Source organism: Nicotiana tabacum, chromosome 22 (assembly GCF_000715075.1).
Source record: "Nicotiana tabacum cultivar K326 chromosome 22, ASM71507v2, whole genome shotgun sequence".
Taxonomy (NCBI): domain Eukaryota; kingdom Viridiplantae; phylum Streptophyta; class Magnoliopsida; order Solanales; family Solanaceae; genus Nicotiana; species Nicotiana tabacum.
This window is the reverse complement of record NC_134101.1, coordinates 83,526,634-83,545,639: the sequence shown is the minus strand read 5'-3', so window position 1 is coordinate 83,545,639 and position 19,006 is coordinate 83,526,634. Positions and strand designations below refer to the sequence as shown.

At 37.9% G+C, this 19,006-nt stretch overlaps 2 protein-coding genes across 2 annotated transcripts; one reads left to right on the top strand and one right to left on the bottom strand.

Annotated features, from left to right (window-relative positions):
• Nucleotides 1-980: 980 nt before the first annotated feature.
• LOC142175955 (uncharacterized) lies at nucleotides 981-2,351 on the bottom strand. Its single transcript, XM_075242966.1, has 4 exons — nucleotides 2,168-2,351; nucleotides 1,654-1,891; nucleotides 1,362-1,415; nucleotides 981-1,194 (listed from the first exon to the last, which is right to left on the bottom strand). The coding sequence occupies exons 1-4, from the start codon at nucleotides 2,349-2,351 to the stop codon at nucleotides 981-983; spliced, it is 690 nt and encodes a 229-aa protein (XP_075099067.1).
• Nucleotides 2,352-8,052: 5,701 nt separating this feature from the next.
• LOC107785289 (putative inactive ATP-dependent zinc metalloprotease FTSHI 3, chloroplastic) lies at nucleotides 8,053-14,236 on the top strand. Its single transcript, XM_016606562.2, has 4 exons — nucleotides 8,053-9,548; nucleotides 11,034-11,357; nucleotides 12,094-12,394; nucleotides 13,636-14,236. The coding sequence occupies exons 1-4, from the start codon at nucleotides 8,319-8,321 to the stop codon at nucleotides 13,833-13,835; spliced, it is 2,055 nt and encodes a 684-aa protein (XP_016462048.2). The 5' UTR covers nucleotides 8,053-8,318; the 3' UTR covers nucleotides 13,836-14,236.
• Nucleotides 14,237-19,006: the final 4,770 nt, after the last annotated feature.

Genomic DNA, 19,006 nt, shown 5'->3' with positions numbered 1-19,006 from the left:
CTATGGCTCCTTCTTCCACTAACTCCTGTGTCTCATTCCTCTGAGACTTGGGTATACCAGAAACTACCTTATGCACTATTCCATCTGTAAATACAACAAAAATAGTTGTGACAGTTTTCTCCTCTAGAGACTCCATGGACACCACAGAATCTAAAGCAACAATGGCAGAAGGTTGATCAACCCTAGCGCCTGAAACCTCTACAAACTTTGGAGCTTTACCCTATTCTCCACTTTTGCCTTGGTCGTTGAGGATATTAGATAATAGAGACGAAGGATCATTGATTTTTGGGGTTTTTGAGTCCTTATCATTTGGAAGGAGAGAGAGGTTTGAGATAGTCGCATTAGAATTGGAGAGTGAAAGGAAATCTGGGTTGGAAGCGGTTTCAGTGGTTAAAACTGGAATGGTGATAGAGGATTCATCAGGGACGGAGTATTCAAAGGTTTTCTTTGGGTTAGTGTCAACTGGAGAAGGGATTTTGGACTGATTGTCAGCCATTGAAGAGATAAAGTTGAGAATTTTTGGAGAAGGTCTAATGAGAGAAATATGATCGGTCAAGAGAAGAGAGGGTTTTAATGAGGGAAGATAATTATGAGGGAGAGAGATATAAATCGATTCTGAAATGGCGGTAGTGTGTGGGGAGTAGCAACGTTTTAGAGGGAGATGAAAGGATTTGAAATGAAAAGACATAACAACAGAGTCTGTAAAGGGGGATGACATGGCAGTTGATATTTGCACATTTTTAAAGATGTGTATTAAAGAATGCACAGGATTACTAACCTTTGGTACAAGAACTAGGTTCTTGACCTGTTTTTGAAAATTTCAATCCTCTTTTACCATCCATGCAATGCATCTACAGCTTCTATAATCATCATTCGTGTCTACCTACAATGGTATTGAAGTGAGTTAGACTTGGCCAGAAAACACTTTAGTTAATATTACCCGAAGGTGACTTTCATAGCCACTGATGGGAATCAGGTTCTCAATTAGGCTTCAATAGCCCCAGCTTCACCCTATTTCTTTCAAAATGCTCCCTACTCAATGCTTTGGTGAAGATATCTGCAATTTGTTCTTCTGTACTGTAGAACTTCATACAGATAAGCATTTTCTCTACATTGACCCTCAGAAAATGATGTCTCACATCAATGTGCTTGGTTCTTTTATGTTGAACTAGATTCTTGGCCATGTTGAGTGCACTGGTGTTATCACATAGAAGAGGCACACAGTTAGTAAACACCAAAATCTTCCAACTGTTGTTTGATCCATAGGAACCGAGCACAGCAAGAAGCTGCATCTATATATTCTGCTTCAGCTGTTGAAAGAGCCACTGAGTTTTGCTTCCTTGTGCCCCATGAGATGAGACATGATCCAAGAAAGTGAGCCATTCCAGAAGTACTTGTCCTGTCCACAAGATAACCTGTATAGTCAGCATCAGCATACCCAATAAGATTAAAACTGTCATCTGAGGGATAGTACTAGACCAGGTCTTGTGTTCCCTTAAGATATCTCAAAATTCTTTTGGCAGCCTTCAGATGAGATTCCTTGGGATTTGACTAAAATCTTGCACATAGCCCCACACTAAAGACAATATCAAGTTTGCTGGTAGTGAGGTAGAGAAGAGACCCAATAATGCCTCTATACATAGTTTGATTCACAGGAGATCTAGACTCATCCATGTCCAGTCGGTAGCCGTTACAATGGGAGTGTCTATCGCTTTTGATGCTTCCATATCAAACCTTTTCAAGAGCTCCTTGATGTATTTCTTCTTGCAAATGAATGTACCCTTTGTGGACTGCTTCACTTGAAAACCCAAGAAGAAATTCAACTCACTCATCATGTTCATTTCAAACTCACTTCCCATGAGTTTCGCAAATTCTTCACACAGTGAATTAGCTGTTGCCCCAAAAATGATATCATCAACATATACCTGAACAATGAGCAGGTTCCTCCCCCGTTTCTTTAGGAACAAGGTGTTGTCAATTTTTCCTTTTGTAAAACCGTTTTCTAAGTGGAACTTTGATACCCTTTCATACCAAGCTCGAGGAACTTGCTTCAACCCATACAATGCCTTGTCCAGTTTAAACACATATTTAGGGTGTTCATGACATTCAAACCCTGGAGGTTGCTTTACATAGACTTCTTCCTTAAGAAGTCCATTCAGAAATACACTTTTGACATCCATTTGGAACAAAGTGAATTCCATATAAGATGCAAAAGTGATTAGGATTCTAATAGCTTTCATGCGAGCAACCGGAGCAAACGTCTCATCACAATCAATTCCTTCCTCCTGATTGTAACCTTGAACCACTAGCCTAGCCCTTGTAGTGTATCCATGTTCATCAAGCTTATTCATGAATACCCACCTGGTTCCTATGATGGTTCGATCTGAGGGTCTAGGTACCAGGTGCCATACATTGTTCCTTTCGAACTGATGCAACTCATCTTGCATGGCTGTAATATAGTCTGCATCCTTGATGTTTTTGGGTTCTATTTGGGAAATAAAGGCTGAGAAGGCAAGTGAATTTCTGGCTTTTGATCAAGCTTATTCTATTTGGGTTCTATTTGCATCAACCACTCTTTCTTCAGCTTTAGTGGTTGTAATTGTGGTACCTGGTTCCCTTGAGGAAGAAGCTGCATTGTCTCCGCTTGGCTCATTCACTTGACTCATCATGTCTGCCTTTCCATTTGTCATGTCGATGACTTCACCTGGTACCAGTAAGGGTTCACCATCTTGATCATCCTTGTTGATTTTCTCACAGGAGGGATAGGACTCGTAAAAGATTACGTGAACACTTTCCTCAACACACTGAGTCCGCTTGTTGTATATCTTATAGGCTTTGCTTTGAGAAGAATACCCCAGAAAGATTCTTCATCACTCTTGGCATCAAATTTACCAAGCTGATCCTTTCCATTGTTAAGAACATAACATTTGCACCCAAATGTTCCTAGGTGAGTCCGCTTGGGTTTCCTTCCATTTAGCAACTCATATGGAGTTTTGTTTAGGAGAGATCTAATCATGCACCTGTTCACCGAGTAGCAGGCAGTGTTGACAGCTTCAGCCCAGAAGTTCTTTGCAATCCCACTGTCGATCAACATTGTTCTTGCCATTTCCTTAAGAGTTCTATTCTTCCTTTCCACAACTCCATTTTGCTGGGGAGTTCTTGGGGTTGAGAAGTTGTGGGTAATGCCATATTCATTATAGAATTCATCAAATTTGGCATTGTCAAATTCTGTTCCATGATCTGATCTAATGCATGCTACTTTGGACTCCATCTTCACCTGGATTTTCTTCACAAAGGCCACGAATACCTCAAAAGTTTCATCTTTTGTTCTTAGAAATAGAGTCCAAGTGAATCTGGAGAAGTCATCACTATCACAAAGATGTATCTTTTTCCTCCCTGCTTTGCACTCTCATAGGGCCACACATATCCATGTGAAGGAAATCAAGTGGTTTTGAGGTGCTGACATCTTTCTTTGACTTGAATGAGGACTTCACATGCAACCCTCTAGCACAAGCATCACAGACTTAGTGTTCTTTGAACTTTGACATGGGCAAACCACGAACCAGGTCCTTCTAAATTAGTTTGTTTAGAAGAGAGAAACTTGTGTGCCCTGGTATTCTGTGCTAGAGTTCAGCATCATCATCAACAGCTTTCAAGCAACTCAGATCATCACTTTGTATAGACTAGAAATTAGAAACATAGATGTTCTTGTATCTTTTGGCTATAAGTACCACTTCACCAGTTACCAGATTCATAACTCTTCTAGGACAAGAACTCCACCTTATTTCCTTTATCACAAATCTAAGAGACACTCAAGAGACTGTACTTAAGATCATTGACATAGTAAACATTCTCAATTGAGTGAGTGAGTGATTTCCCGACTTTTCCAACTCCAAGAATGTACCCCTTTTTCCCATTGCCAAAGGATACACTCCCTCCTTGTAGGGCTTTTAGTGAAAGAAAGTCCATGGTGTTCCCATTCATGTGCTTTGAACATCCACTATCCATGAACCATTATTGACTGCTTCCTTTCACTATTCCCTGCACAAGGAAATTAAGAATTAGTTTTAGGAACCCAAAGAAGTTTGGGTCCTTCGTAGTAGGCAAGAGGATGAATAAAAATTCTCTTAGTCCATGCACGTAACATGCGTTTTTTATAGGTGGCACCTGGTCGCTTTTTAGTAGTTACCTTTTCAGCAAACACTTTATTTTTCTGAATAGACTGCACCCTGGCTTGGCAATTTTTCTTGAAATGTCCATTGTTCCCACAGTGGGTACACAACCAGTTATTCGGTACAGTAACATACTTACTATGGGGGTTATAAGGAGTTTTCTCCCTTTGAAACCCTATTCCTTGCTTGTTCCCACCACTATTAACATATATGGCAGTAATAGCTTCTGAGGACCAGGTCAACTTAAGAGACTTTTCAAGATCTTTTTTACTCTTTCCAGTTCAGTTTGGAGATGCTTGTTTTTCTCAATTTCAACACACAAGCTAGTTTTCACAACTTTCAACTTGTTTTCAAGCCTAATGTGTGCCTCACTGGCTACCTCTTTTCCTTTCTCAGAATTTCCAGGTCTAGACTCAGTTCCTAGTCCCTCTATAATTTCCCTCAGGTCTGCAATCACTATTAAGAGATCATCTCTCTCCTCCTCAATTTCAGTCACTCTCTTCACTAAGGTCTCTTTTTCTTTACTAAAATTTTCAATGGTTTCCTTATAGTCAACAACTACAACCACCAAGTCATCTCTTTCCTGTTCTATACTAGCAATTTTTTCAGTTAAAACCAATTTTTCATCTTCCAAATTGCTTATAGTTTCTTTCAGGTCAACTACACACACTACCAAATCATCTCTTATTTGTTCAGCTTATCTTAGTTCTAAGGTCAAGGCATCCTTATCCTCCATAAGACTATGATAGGAATCAATTAATACACTAGCTAATGACATGAGTTTCTTAGGGGAGTAGAATTTCAAGATTTCTCTAAAAATCCCTGAAGTTTACCTCATTGTTGTCATCATTTTCATCATCATCTGATTGAGACATCAAAGCAAACATTGAATCATATTCATTTTCTTCACTTTCAACTGCCATCATGGAACTGTCACCTGCATCAGTTTCTTCTTCAGACTCACTAGAGAAATCTCCCCATGTTGTAAGACCCTGTTTCACCACATTGGCAGTAGATCTCTTCCTTTTGAAGTGCTTGTCAGGAACCGAATTCCTCTTCGCTGCTTTATCAGGGTTGTATATGGAGTGTTCTTACTTCATGAGAGGACAATCTTTAATGAAGTGCCCTGGCTTTCCACATTTGTGGCAGAGATCATAGTTCTTCGGTCTGCTAGAGTTGCCCCTTTTTAGTATTCCTCTATTTTTTCTGACCATCTTCTGAAACCTTTTTGGTAAGTAAGCCATGTCACTGTCCTTTTCACTTGAGTCATTGCTTTCAGATTTGAGTACCATGTTCTTTTCCTTCTTTGGTTCTCTTCTTTCACTGTCTATCTTCCTCTTCATCTCGTAGGTTTTCAGATTTCCAACCAGCTCGTCTATGGTCAGCTCCTGCAGGTCCTTTGCTTCAGTAATAACATTCACTTTACTCTCCCATGAACTAGGCAGAATACTAAGGATCTTCCGCACGAGCTTGTTCCTAGGAATGACTTCACAAAGTGAGTGTAACTCATTTATGATGGAAGTGAATCTTGTGTGCATATCTTGAATAGATTCATCGTCTTTCATCCTAAAGAGTTCATACTCGGCGGTGAGCATATCAATCTTGGATTGCTTTACTTGAGTGGTTCCTTCATGTGCTGTTTACAAAGCTTCCCATATCTCCTTGGAAGTTTCACAAGTAGAGATCCTATTGTATTCATCAGGTCCTATTCCAAACACCAAAATTTTTCTTGGCACAAAAATTTTTCACCACAGCTTTCCGGTCTACGTCAGTGTATTCTTTTCTGGTCTTTGGCATCGTCAATGGAAGATCTCCGACGTTCTTCGTTGGGATATAAGGACCATCACATATGACATCCCATATCTCAGAATCTTCAGCCATGATAAAATCATGCATTCTTGTCTTCCACCACCCATTGTATTACCCATTAAACCTGGGTGGTCTATATGTAGATTGACCTTCTTCAAAATTTGGTAGAGCAACCATAAGGATCCTTCCTAGGTGTTAACCTGATAGGAGGAACCTACTCTGATATCAATTGATAGTTTATATGAGTCAACCAAACTATAGAGTACCAGGTTCTCTATGAGTTTCCACTGAGAACGTTAATGAAATAGTAAAAAAATAAGACAGGGAGTATTACGTGGAAAAATCCCTGCTCAAGGGGATAAAAAGCCACGACCTACACTGGCAGGATTTCAACTTCACTATGAGCAACTTTTAGATTACAGCCTATGCAATCTAGGAATTAAACTCTTAATCCCTCACTAACTCATAATACACCTATTACAAGCCACTTTGCAATACACCTATTACAAAGACTTCAACTCATGACTAACTCTAGTCACGACACAAACACAAAGGGTTTATGGTTTTACAAAGAGGTTCCTAAGCAACGCTTCTAGCTAAGCAAATTAGGAATTACAATGAAGAACAGTTACAAAGTTACAACTCAGCTAAGGACAACAAAATACTAGATTTAGGAACTGGCCCGTAGTAGCGTTAAGCTTTGTTCTTGATGTACTTGAGAATTGAATGCTCGAATTTGAGAAGGCTTGAATGCTTGGAGTGAATTCTCAAGTTTTCAAGTAATGTTATGTTGTAATGCTCTTGTTAATACATATTGGATGACATCACTTGAATGATGTAAGCACTTGGTTGGTCAAAAGGTAAGTGACTGCAGAACTGTGCTGCACTGTTTCTGTAGCAGTCACTTTCCAGCTGTACACAGTTGACTTTCGTACTGCTGTCAGGGAAACACAAGTGATCAGGTCCTTGTGTTGGTTCTCTATCTTCTAAAGTTGCAGCAGTTCACATTAGCCGGAGTCCGTTGATTAGTAATGTATACCAAGTGTGTCAGGTTCCCTATCTGGTTTTTAACAGTAAGTTTGTTAGATCATCAAAACATAAAACTAAGACATTGAAAACCCATCAAATCTTTAATGTTCAAATCCTTAATTCGCATATGAGTCCTTTCATAAAAAATTACAGTAGTTAGTAATCTGAAAAATAAAGTAGGTCACTTGTTACAACATCTTAGAAGAAAATAATAGTTTAAAAATTTATTACTCTGTTAATATATATAAATTAAATATTTTTCATAAAATCGCATCGCCAACACATAAGATGAGTATGACGGCTAGTTACCACCTAATTATGTAAATTTTTCGAAAAACCGAATTATGTATCTTACACCACTAGTCCAATATAAACTCATTTATGAATTCTTGCAAAAACTGTTTGTTTGAGTTAAATGTTAAACTACGTTATTTTATTACAAGATTAACAAACTCGAGTTTTCAAAATTTGAAAAACAGAAAATCTTGAAAATTTTAATTTTTCCCCTCATAATCCAAGTCAAACAATCACCTTGCACTACTACTCAATGGTAATTGAAAAATAGCCATAGTTTTAAAAGTGATCGAAATTTAACTACTTTTTATATAAAGATAAATCTGAACGAAAATACTGTTCAAAATCCGGAAAATATTTTAGCATATTATATAGGATTTCCATCATAATATACTGGTCCAGCATAATATGCTGGAAGTTCATAGACAGGTGCTCCAATCTCTAGTATATTATGCTGGAACATTTTGTGCGTTGGAGTTCCATCATAATATGCTAGAAGTTCATACATAGGTGCACCAATCTCCAGTATATTATGCTGGAACTTTCCGTGTGCAGCAAAATAATGACTATTTTTTATTGATTTTATAAATAATGATTATTTTTTAATTATCGATCAAAAAATTGGCTAGCCCGTGTTATTTTCACCTTTGTAAGTCCAGAAAACAAGGCTCATACCGAACAAAGCCCACCATATAATTTTTAGCCCAAATACTCATCATTTAAAAATCTGAAAATATCTAAGGATCCTAGAATTTGGTTCACCTTACCCTCTCATCCTCAAGTATCATAAAAAATAAAATAAAATGAACTACTACAATAAAATTCTGTAAAACCCAAATACTGCTCTTATCTTCCTCCCAAACTTGCTGTATACTGCTAAAGCCTAAAAGGTCTCCACCTTTAACATCAAACTAATCAAAACCAGGTAAATTATTCACATTCTTTGTCAAAAAATCAAATCTTTAGTGTTGGTTCCAAGTTTCATGGAGCAGCTCATGTGCATATTATAGAAAAATGGCATCTTTTCCTCTTGTTTCAAATGAAAGATTATTAGTTTCTCACAAGAAATGGCAGCCCCATCTTGGAAAGTTTGAACCTTTAATTAGATTCAAGAATCAATCTTGCTCATTATCCAATTCTTGTTTTACCTCAAGTTGTGTGCCTTTGTTGGGGTTGAATTATAGATTGTATAAATCTCAATGTAATTACAAGAAATGGATGGTCCATTTTGGAATTTTTGAACCTTTAAAGAGATTCAAGAATCTATCTTGCTCATTTTCCAATTCTTGTTTTGGGTTGAATTATAGGTTCTGTAAATCTCAGAGTAGAATACTACTTTGTAGTACTGGGGTTAGGTCACTGGTAAATGAGAAGGGAGATATAGAAACCCATTTGAACAAAACAGAAAGTAATGATATTCGTAGGAAGTTTTCGTTGAGATTGAGACCAAGGCTAAGATTATTGTCAAGAAGGTTGAAAAGGGTGTCTGTTAAATCTATGTTAAATGATTTTGGCAAGTTTTTGAGGAAGAATACAAGAAGAGTGACACTGTCAACTTCAATTTCAGTGGTATTGGGCTTGTGCTATTTGTTTCTTAGATTGACAGCAACACCTTCTCCAAAGGTTGTTCCATATTCAGACTTGATTACTAGTCTTCAGGGAGGGTCTGTAACAAAGGTTCAATTTGAGGAAGGCACGCGGCGTATTTACTACAATACAAACTTCAGTAGTCTTAAGAATGTTCAGACAGGTGAAGCTAGTTCCTTAGTTCCTGCTGAAAGCGCGGCTATTCAGATGGGTGAAGATAGTTCCTTAGTTCCTGTTGAAAGCGCGGCTGTTCAGACAGGTGAAGATAGTTCCTTAGTTCCTGCTGAAAGCGCGACCATAATTGAGGAAAGCAAAGATATAGATAGCAATAAAGGTGGGAGGAGTAAAATGTCAACAGCCCAACCTGTATGGCAGTTTTCTACGAGGAAGATCGATCACGATGAAGGGTATCTTCTTAGTCTAATGAGGGAAAAGGGAACGGCATATGGCTCAGCCCCTCAATCAGCACTTATGTCGATTAGGAGCTTATTGATTACTATCTTAACTTTATGGATTCCTTTGACTCCTTTAATGTGGCTTCTCTATCGTCAACTTTCTGCTGCCAATAGTCCTGCAAAAAAACGAAAACCAAGTAACCAGGTGGTTGGCTTTAATGATGTCGAGGGTGTGGATGCTGCAAAAGTCGAACTTATGGAGGTAAGCAGCTATCATTCTGAACTCCACAGCAACTTTTAAATTTTGTAATTCTGGTGATAGTGAGTTTATTATCTCTCAACTGGCAAGCGTTTTTCCTTCTCTTTTCCCCCCTCCATTGTTGGTTGATTCGATGAGTTGTGATGCATTCAACTAGATGCTAATTCAATACTTTGATTCTGAAGATAAAAGCACACGCTTTTTTGTGTCCAGCAAGTATGACTGGAGTTTAAATAGAGAAAGAACTTAGACTTATGTGAATATGAGCATTCAGAATTGCAACAATTAGTTTCTGATGACATGACTTCTCACAAAAAGAAGTGGCTTCACTCTATGATCAGGCAACCCATTTCCAGTAAGAATGGTCTAAATTGAATTCGCGTGTAAAAACTTAAGTGCAATCTGTAATGAAGAGTTGACTGACTACGTATTGGACATACATGTCGATCCATCTTAACATAGTAATACTAGGGTTACTCAGTTTCAGCCATTTGGCTGACTAACACAATGGGCTTTAGCAGCTCCTTTCTTCGACTGTACAAGAAGTTTTAAAAGTCTTTTAATGCTTCCAACTTGTTTAAACAAAATCCTAGTTCTTTTGGACCAAATTGTCCAAAAGAGATACAGTGACAATGTTCTCCATTGCTTATTGTCTGTAATCTCCAATACATGATTGTTTTCTTCACTTTCCTTGATAACACCAGTGATATGTTAAACGGTGAGAACGAAATGGTCCAGTGCACTAGAAGTAGTCTGTTCCTCTTCACACTCCTTGCACAAGTAGCACCAACTCATAAAAATCCTCCTCTCCTTCTTAAATTGTTTTGCGTTGCGATAGCATGCGCACTGCACCAAGCAAAGAAAATTCTTTTCTTCAGCGGAAGCTTAAACCATTTTGAGCCAGAAACTTCTGACAGTCAAGGAGCAAAACGTAAACACCATGGAAGTACAACAATAGCTAAAATTTAAAATTCCCGTTGTAGGAAATATCATAAAACTTGAATTAGTTTCTTTTTCATACTAGTGCTGCTATATATTGAGAGAAAAGCATACCTGCATATATTCCTACAAACTTCAGCCTTATTGCATGACTAAAGTTTCTACAGATTACTAACTGTAACACTGAGACAAACCATCTCCCTCCCTCCCTCTGTCTCTCTCGCTCTCTCTTCCAACCTTTCTTTGATCCTGACTTTGCTAATGATTAAATGAGTATTCTTAAAGACGTGTAATACACTAGCCTATTAGGTTTATATTGTTGAATTTATTTCCTCAGAAAAGGTGTCCAATTATTTCTCCTCCCATTTAAAGTAAACAGGGTTTTGTGCAGTTCATATGCTATTATTATATCCTTGGAATGATAAGTGAAGAGTGAACCCAAGTAGATTGGTTTCACTTTGCAAGCTAGTAAAGGATCTGTCTTATGTTGCCTAGTACTTCATTTTTATTCCTTATCGGATTCTGAACAATTCATTTTCTTGTTTGTAGATAGTATTGTGTCTGCAAGGAGCTATAAACTTCAGTAAACTAGGGGCGAAGTTACCAAGAGGTGTACTGCTTGTAGGTCCACCTGGCACAGGAAAAACGTTGCTAGCTCGTGCAGTGGCAGGAGAAGCAGGACTACCCTTTTTTTCCGTTTCTGCTAGTGAATTTGTTGAAATGTTTGTTGGAAGAGGAGCAGCTCGCATTAGAGACCTTTTTAGCGTGGCAAGAAAGAATGCTCCATCAATCATTTTTATTGACGAACTTGATGCTGTCGGAGGAAAGCGCGGAAGGAGTTTCAATGATGAAAGAGACCAAACTTTGAATCAGGTAAAACAAAGACTGGGACCTCTATCACCTCTTTGGTGGTGTCACCGTATTTATCTGATGACATCTTGATTGAGTCATAAGTTACCAGTAGTATCCTTCTGCTGTTTGTGCATCGTTAAGTTGGATGTTTAGTATTAACATAGCAAAAGCAGTATAAAGCCATCAGTTTATCGTTACTACTGCAAGTTGACCCACTTTTAGTTATCTTCCCTAATCTTTTTTTCTAAATAAACATTGGGATCGATGTCCTCATTACCCTTCACCTGGGAATACTTTTCATAACCAGTCACGTTTATCATAAAAGTTTCATTGCTATGCTGCCTAGCGACTAATATTTAAGCTGAATTTAGGAATGTTTTTGTCATATCTTTCTTAAATGAGTTTAGTTTATGAATACGGATGATGGTTGGAACTATGACGGACCATTGTACATTATTTTGCGCCTCCTTTTTAACAACAGGTTTTGATGTATATACGCTTGGCTATAAATTTTTTAGTTTTATCAAACCCCTAATTTGCTTTAAAAGACAAATCATTTAGTATTGGAATGAACTGGACTGAAATAGATCGAACTGGATACAGAGGATCCATATAGCGGACTCGAACTAGCTCCTGATTGTCCGTTTGCTCTCAGTGAGGGTGTAGGAATTGAAACATTGCGCTACAAAATTGATATTTTTAATTGTTGGTTATATTATGCATTTGTGGCCCTCAGAAAACCCTTCTGTTTTTCTAGTTGCTTACGGAGATGGATGGCTTTGACTCAGACTTGAACATCATTGTAATTGCTGCAACTAATAGACCAGAAGCTCTGGATCCAGCTTTATGTCGGCCTGGACGTTTCTCCAGGAAAATTTTAGTCGGTGAACCAGATGAAGATGGAAGGAGAAAGATCCTGGCCGTACACTTAAGAGGAGTGCCCCTTGAGGAAGACCTGGAGCTTGTGTGTGACCTGGTTGCATCTCTTACTCAAGGCTTTGTAGGTGCTGACCTTGCTAACATTGTCAACGAAGCTGCTTTACTAGCTGCACGCAGAGGTAAGATTTATACATATTGCACTTATTACCACTGTTTCATTGCATTCAAAAATGCTTAGGGGTCGTTTGGTAGGATACATTAGATAAAATAATGCATTCATTAGCTTTGTGTATTAGTAATGCCTTGTTTGGTACACATTCTGAACCTATGCACTGGTTATGCAAGCATTAGTTATACACCCTATTTGGTATTATCCTATGCATAAGTAATGCATAGAAAATCATGATATTAACAATGCAACGGTTTTTAATGCATGCATTATCTTAGTTAAAGACAAAATTGTCCTTCACAATTTATGCTTAATTAAAATATGCTATTATATTAATGCAAGTTTGAAATAATCCAAATAGTGAGAAATAAAATTATATCCCTTGTAAATAAATAAATACTTAGCATATTTTCTTTTTTATAAATAAATATTCAGTTTTATACTACAATATAGGTAGACAAATCAAATAATTTTTTAAAAACTTTTTTCATATAAAAACATTCCTCTAGATATGTTTCTTTTAAAAAGACAGAGTGATGGACTAGTTTTGAGGGCATTTTTGTAAACAAACAATTCTTTTAGAAATTGTGCAATGCTTTAATACATCAAACCATACAATGGATAAGAAATATGTTAGCATAACTAATGCAAGCATAACTAATACCGGCATTACTATTACAACCTATTCAGCATTATTCTTATGCACCCTATCAAACGACCCCTTAGTCTCTTGTTGGTTGATTTGTATAGCTAGCTAGTTTATGCATATTATTGTAAATGTGTATAATTGGTAGCTAGCTGTTTTATTTGTGTTACTGTAAATGTGTACCAACTCTAAGCACCGTCCTTCTCCCTCAAAAAAGGAAAAAGAAAAAGTAAAGGAACTATGAAGGAGGGCCAGAAATGGAAGAAAAAGTCAGGAAGTTTTTTGATTGACGAGTATTCTATATCCCCTGCTCACCCCTGCATTAGCAGGGCTGTAATGTTTCTTTATTACAGCCAAGCACTTCTTCCTATATAGTTCCATTTTTTTTATAAGGTAAATATGGTTTCCGTTTATTTAGTACGTGAGGAGCCTTCTTTCTCCCTCAGCTTAAGAATTTTGTTGCCGCTCTTTATGAGATGGTGGAGAACTATGCTTCTTATTCTACCATCAAAGAAAAGACAAATTTGTTCCTTTACCCGACAAGACTGATTGGTGTACTCATAGTTCTAATAGCAATGTTACATATATATATTTATGTTTTACAGGGGCTGATTCTGTCTCAAGGGAAGACATAATGGAATCCATAGAAAGAGCAAAATTTGGGATAAATGACAAGCAATTTAGCCAAGGTACAATAGGCAAGGAACTGGAAAAACTATTCCCCTGGGTTCCTTCTTTCATGAGGAGGAATAATATGAGAAGTGATGCGATGCAAGGACCTTTGGGGTATCAAACACTCAGCTGAAATATATGTTCTTAAGCCTCTTGTTTATATAATGTTTTCTCTACATGATCAAGAGTGTAATCTCGAGATGAGTTTGAGTTTAAATGGTGAATCATATGGTCAGTAAGGATTCATATAGCCGATCCCAACTTGTTTGGGATTCAGGCGCAGTTGTTGTATCATGTGGAAATTTATAGATGAAATTTTTTTGGCTGCTGTTAACAGAGGCATAGTTGTTGCATTAGGACGTCGCCATAATGTTTCGGGACTACTACAATATTGTTATAATTTGGAAATTTTATACTCAACCATAATCATCCAAGTAGATCTGAGCACTGTTTTATGGTGGATGAACTAATATGAAATTTGTGAGCTTGGTTGATCAGTTACCTAAGTTGAATATATCCCTTTCTGCTAGGAAATTATATTGACATTTATGAACATGAACTTTGATCATTTTCTTTTCCCAGCAAGTGCAATCTCTTTTTATTTTCTTTTCCCTATGCTAAGTGTTAACTTGAAAATTGTCATTGAGATATTTATAGGCAACAAATGGGTCCTTTCAAATATTAGCATGAAAAGTTCTGTTTCTTTTCTGAAAGTAACACTACCCATCCAGGAAAAAATTATTCAGGCATATAATTTGTGTTCATTGGTAGTCTTAATAATGATTTGGTTTTGCTTTAGATTATTGAGGCAGTTCCCTGTTGTTTGCATTGCCAATGCAAAAGGGTCTAAACTACCCCTATAATTTGCCAAATGGTTTACAAATATCCTCTGTCCATTTATCCGTCTGAAAAAGCACACGACATTAATTCTATTAACAAAAATACACTCGCGTCTAACGGCAGAATTGGTGGGTTTTTCATTAAATGACGTGGTAATTTTTAACTGGGCCACGTAGCATTATTGACCAAAAATCAAACATGGGTCTTATTTTTACCCATTTACCTGGTCCGAACCTATGGCATAAAGTAATAATAAGCTGGGTTAATGCAGCCTTTTTGACCCGAAAAACAGATCATAGAAACATCAAATTTCATTGATTATTACTCTCTAACTTTCCTAAAATTCTCACTCATTTCATCATCAATCTCATCAAGCAATAGAATCACAGTCTGAAACCTATGAACCACAAGCCATTCATTATAAGACAAAAACATTTGGATAGCAATTTCAATCCCATTAACAAATCCAATTAGCATACTATACACACACACACACACACACGAGAATATATATATATATATATACACACACACACACACGAGAATTGATTTTGTATCCAACAATTAGCAAACTATAAACTACCATCAAAGGTTGTGTGGTAGGATGGATAGCATCCCTCTACCTTTAATCATACGTCTTGCCTTTGAACTCTGAGAATGGAAAAATTCTGATAGAGAGCACTTTCCCCTTTAATTGGTATGAATGCGGTAAGTCATGCTAATGCGGGTACAAGACGCTGATGGGAAGAAGACTTATCTGTAAACTAACTTTCTCCTACATAGATCTTTATTCTCTAAAGTCTTTCAAGAAGTCTTAGACGTCTGATGTTTTATACTTCAATACCACACAAGAGGGGGGGGGGTGATTTATGTGGTACCCAATTTTCACTTAACTTGATTATAGAAGGACCTGGTTCTTCTATGTGTTCTAACTACTACTATTGCGGAATAATAAGTACAAAAATTAAAAAACACGAAGATTTTATGTGGAAAACACCTGGCTCAAAAGGTGAAAAAATCACGACCTACTTTCCAGTAGGATTTTCCCAAACTCTCCACTAAAATCACTAAGCCAAAAACTGTATTTACAAAAACTCTTTTGTAAACCTAGGATTAACTCTAATCCCGTTGTAGCACACAACCTCAACTGTTGCGACAACTTCAAGTTAACTCTAACTTGAAAACTCTGAGTATCTAATATAATTGCTTCTAGATAAGCTGAAAGGTACAATATGAAAATACCTACTACAATTGAACTAGAATAAAAGACAGACACATGGAACTGGTTCTTCTATCTGGTTCAAATAGCTTCAGGTTTGCACGCTTGAATCACACACAAATTGCTTACAAAATTGCCTTGCTATTTTGCTCTCAATTCACGTTTTACTTCTACTTATGTGCATTACCTGTAAAAGAGAACAACACTGATATTTAAGGAGTTAGTAAATAGAGATTGACTAGAATTCTGATGCCACTCTTCCTTGGTGGAAGATTTCTAGTTGGCCTCATCCTCTAACCCTATCCATCTCTTAAACCATGTTCTCTTTGTGTAAAGAGTCTTTATCCTTATCCAATATGCAACCTTTTCGATCAAGATCGGGAGATATCACTTCTGGTAAGTGAGGTTTATCGCCTTCACATGCATCTCACATGCTTGAGTTGACCATATCTGTGGTTCACTAGGATGGACCTGGTCCATGTCTGAGTTCCTTTGTCAATCTTCAAAACTCTCCTTTACTTGGGCCAACAAATTACCCCTTTTTGATGATGACAAACTCTGTGCTTTTCACTCACTTAGGCCCTGTCAGAACTCAGCTTATTCATCAATGCAAAGTTAGAAATTTTTTACTTATCATCAAGGACTAGGTTCATTAAGCTATAAACATCACTTATTCAGAATATAAAGCACAATATCTCTTCCCCTTTTTGGCATCATCGAAAAGTTGCATAAACACAATGTGATTCCCATATTTTAACAATTACTCATAGCTACTGGAGCAACTGCAAGTGTAATCATGGATTAATCATCAGTAATCAACCAAACATATTCAAACTATCAAGGAAATATAAACAGTCAACAAGAGCAAAAACAACAAACTTTATTGATAGAGAATATGATTCTGCCACAATCCACAAAAAGAAATAAAAACAGTCAAAACATGAGCAAAACAAGAAAAATCCCTAATCTGGGTCACTGAAAGGTCTAGACAAGGTTCAGGAACTAAAGGCTAAAGAACTTAAGGCTTTGAAGAGCTAGAGGGTTGGGTTTTGGCTTGGAGAAGGTGCAACATGTCTTGAAGAATGCCATTATTCTTCTCCTTTTCCTTTGTGAGCTCAGTTCTGAGAGCATCTCTCTCAGATTCAACCTCTACTAAACGAGCCTTCAGCCTAGCTATCTCAGCATCCTTTGCCCCACTCTCCTGCATTAGAGCTCTGACTTTGCTATTGATAGGTGTCTTTTTAGATGAACCAGGTTCATTGGGAATAGCATTGACCTCATAGTCACAAGCAATCAAAGTGTTGATTCCAAAATGGTCTTTGCTTGTGGCCATTTCCCACTTCTTCAGTGGCCATTTCCCACTTCTTCAGTTGATCTGCCTTCCACTTTCAAGACACTCCATCAAAACCAAGTCCATGTAGTTAGAAATGTGCCTTCTTTCCTGCCTAGGCAGCAAGCACTTGTTGACAAATTCAAACAAGACTTTGTGGCATGGCTTCATTTCACTCTTATGCATAACCTTGGCCTCATTCACTTTTGTGACATCACAGAATTTTCTAGTGATTGCAAGGGTAGTAGGAAGGGAGTCCAAACTTGGTCATCTTTGCCTTGTGTAGTCATCATACCCTTCAGAAGGGATGTCAAGGATCTCACCCAGCTCTTTTGCAACAAAAGTCACTTGAACCCCTTTCACCTGGCTAGTAACTCTACCATCCTTGACCTATACATTGGCCATGAACTCAATGATCTCATTCCTTTCTAGCCTACCATCCAACTGAAGGACCATGTCCTTCCAGCCTTGAACAACTAGAGCATCAACCAATCGAACCATCCTTGGTTCCTCCAAATCCTTCAACAGTCTACCCTTCAAAATTCTTCGTTTGCCAAACTTGGCTAGCTTATCTTGTTTATAATTAGATTCACCCTCTTCTTCACCACTCCAATATTCTTCCTTAGTAATCTTAACTTGTTTGGCTTTCACAACAGATCTTGTTCTTTTAGCCAAAGAAGAAGGTTCAATAGCCTTGGAAACAGATGAAGACTTCTTCAAAGAGGTCTTGGTTTTCTTGGGCTTAGGGGTATGAACCTCCACATCCACAGTCACATGGTCATCTTGATGGACCGGGTCCATCACATCCACATCAACAGCCTTAGCAGGCTCTGCAACCTTAGCTTTTCCTTTGTCCATTCTTTTCTTCTTACTTTCTGCCATAGCCTTTTGTAACTCCCCCCACTCTGCTTCAACATACTCCTTGTGGCCCTTCATTTTGGTATAGAAATCTCAGCAGATGTTGGAGAAGTAACCTTCCTTTTCTTGGTAGTTTTTTCAGTGCTTGGGGCTTTTGGTGTTGGAGTTCTCCTTTTATTTGGATTATAGCTTGCACCCACTTTCTTCAGAAGGTCTGCTTGGGTCTCCTTAATAGATGAATCGAGTTCATCTCCCTGTGAAATGAGATTAACCAACCCTTCAGCAGCCTCCCCTGAACCACTTCCCCATATTTTCTTGCTACTCTCTTCCACATTTTCATGTTCAGCCCCACAGATAGCTGGTCTAACCATTTCAGAAGTGGGTAAGGAATCAACCACTTCTTTCTCTTTTCCCCTCACATCACTACTCACACCCTCACTCTCCTTTTCATTTTCACTTTTATATTTACTTCCTCTCCTTCTTGACTCAGGCATTTCCACATTCCAAACAGACCCAACCAGAACAAACCTATTGTCCAAATTTTCAACTAGAACAGAACGTACCTCAAACGGGGGATTTTGCACAAATGTTGCTTGCTCAGAATCAGAAGACCCAGTTCCTCCCCCCTCACTCGCAGACTTGAAAGAATCATTAGAAGTTTCAGAATCTTGGGATTGACTGGCCTTCAATTGTGCATTTAGTTTCTTGAAAAGCAAAACTGTAGCCACAGTTTTGCGAGCAAGAATTTTCACTCCCCTTATCCTAGGTTGGGGGTTTGTGCTGGGTTGAGGAGTGGTGGAGGAATCAGAGGGTGTAGGTGGTGGAGGAGTGCCTGGGTTATGTTGGGGGGTGGTCATTTTTGCTAATTTAGTGAGAAAAGTGGATGAGTGTGGAGAATTTTAAGAAGCGAAGAGAGAAAATTTTCGACGGTTATGAGAATTTTGGAGGAGTGGCAGTGGTGATGATGATGAATTTAAAGGAGAAGGTGTATTTAATACACAACATCAGCTTTAGTGGTCAAATAGGAGTCTAATCACCCTAGATTTTTAGTTTGAAT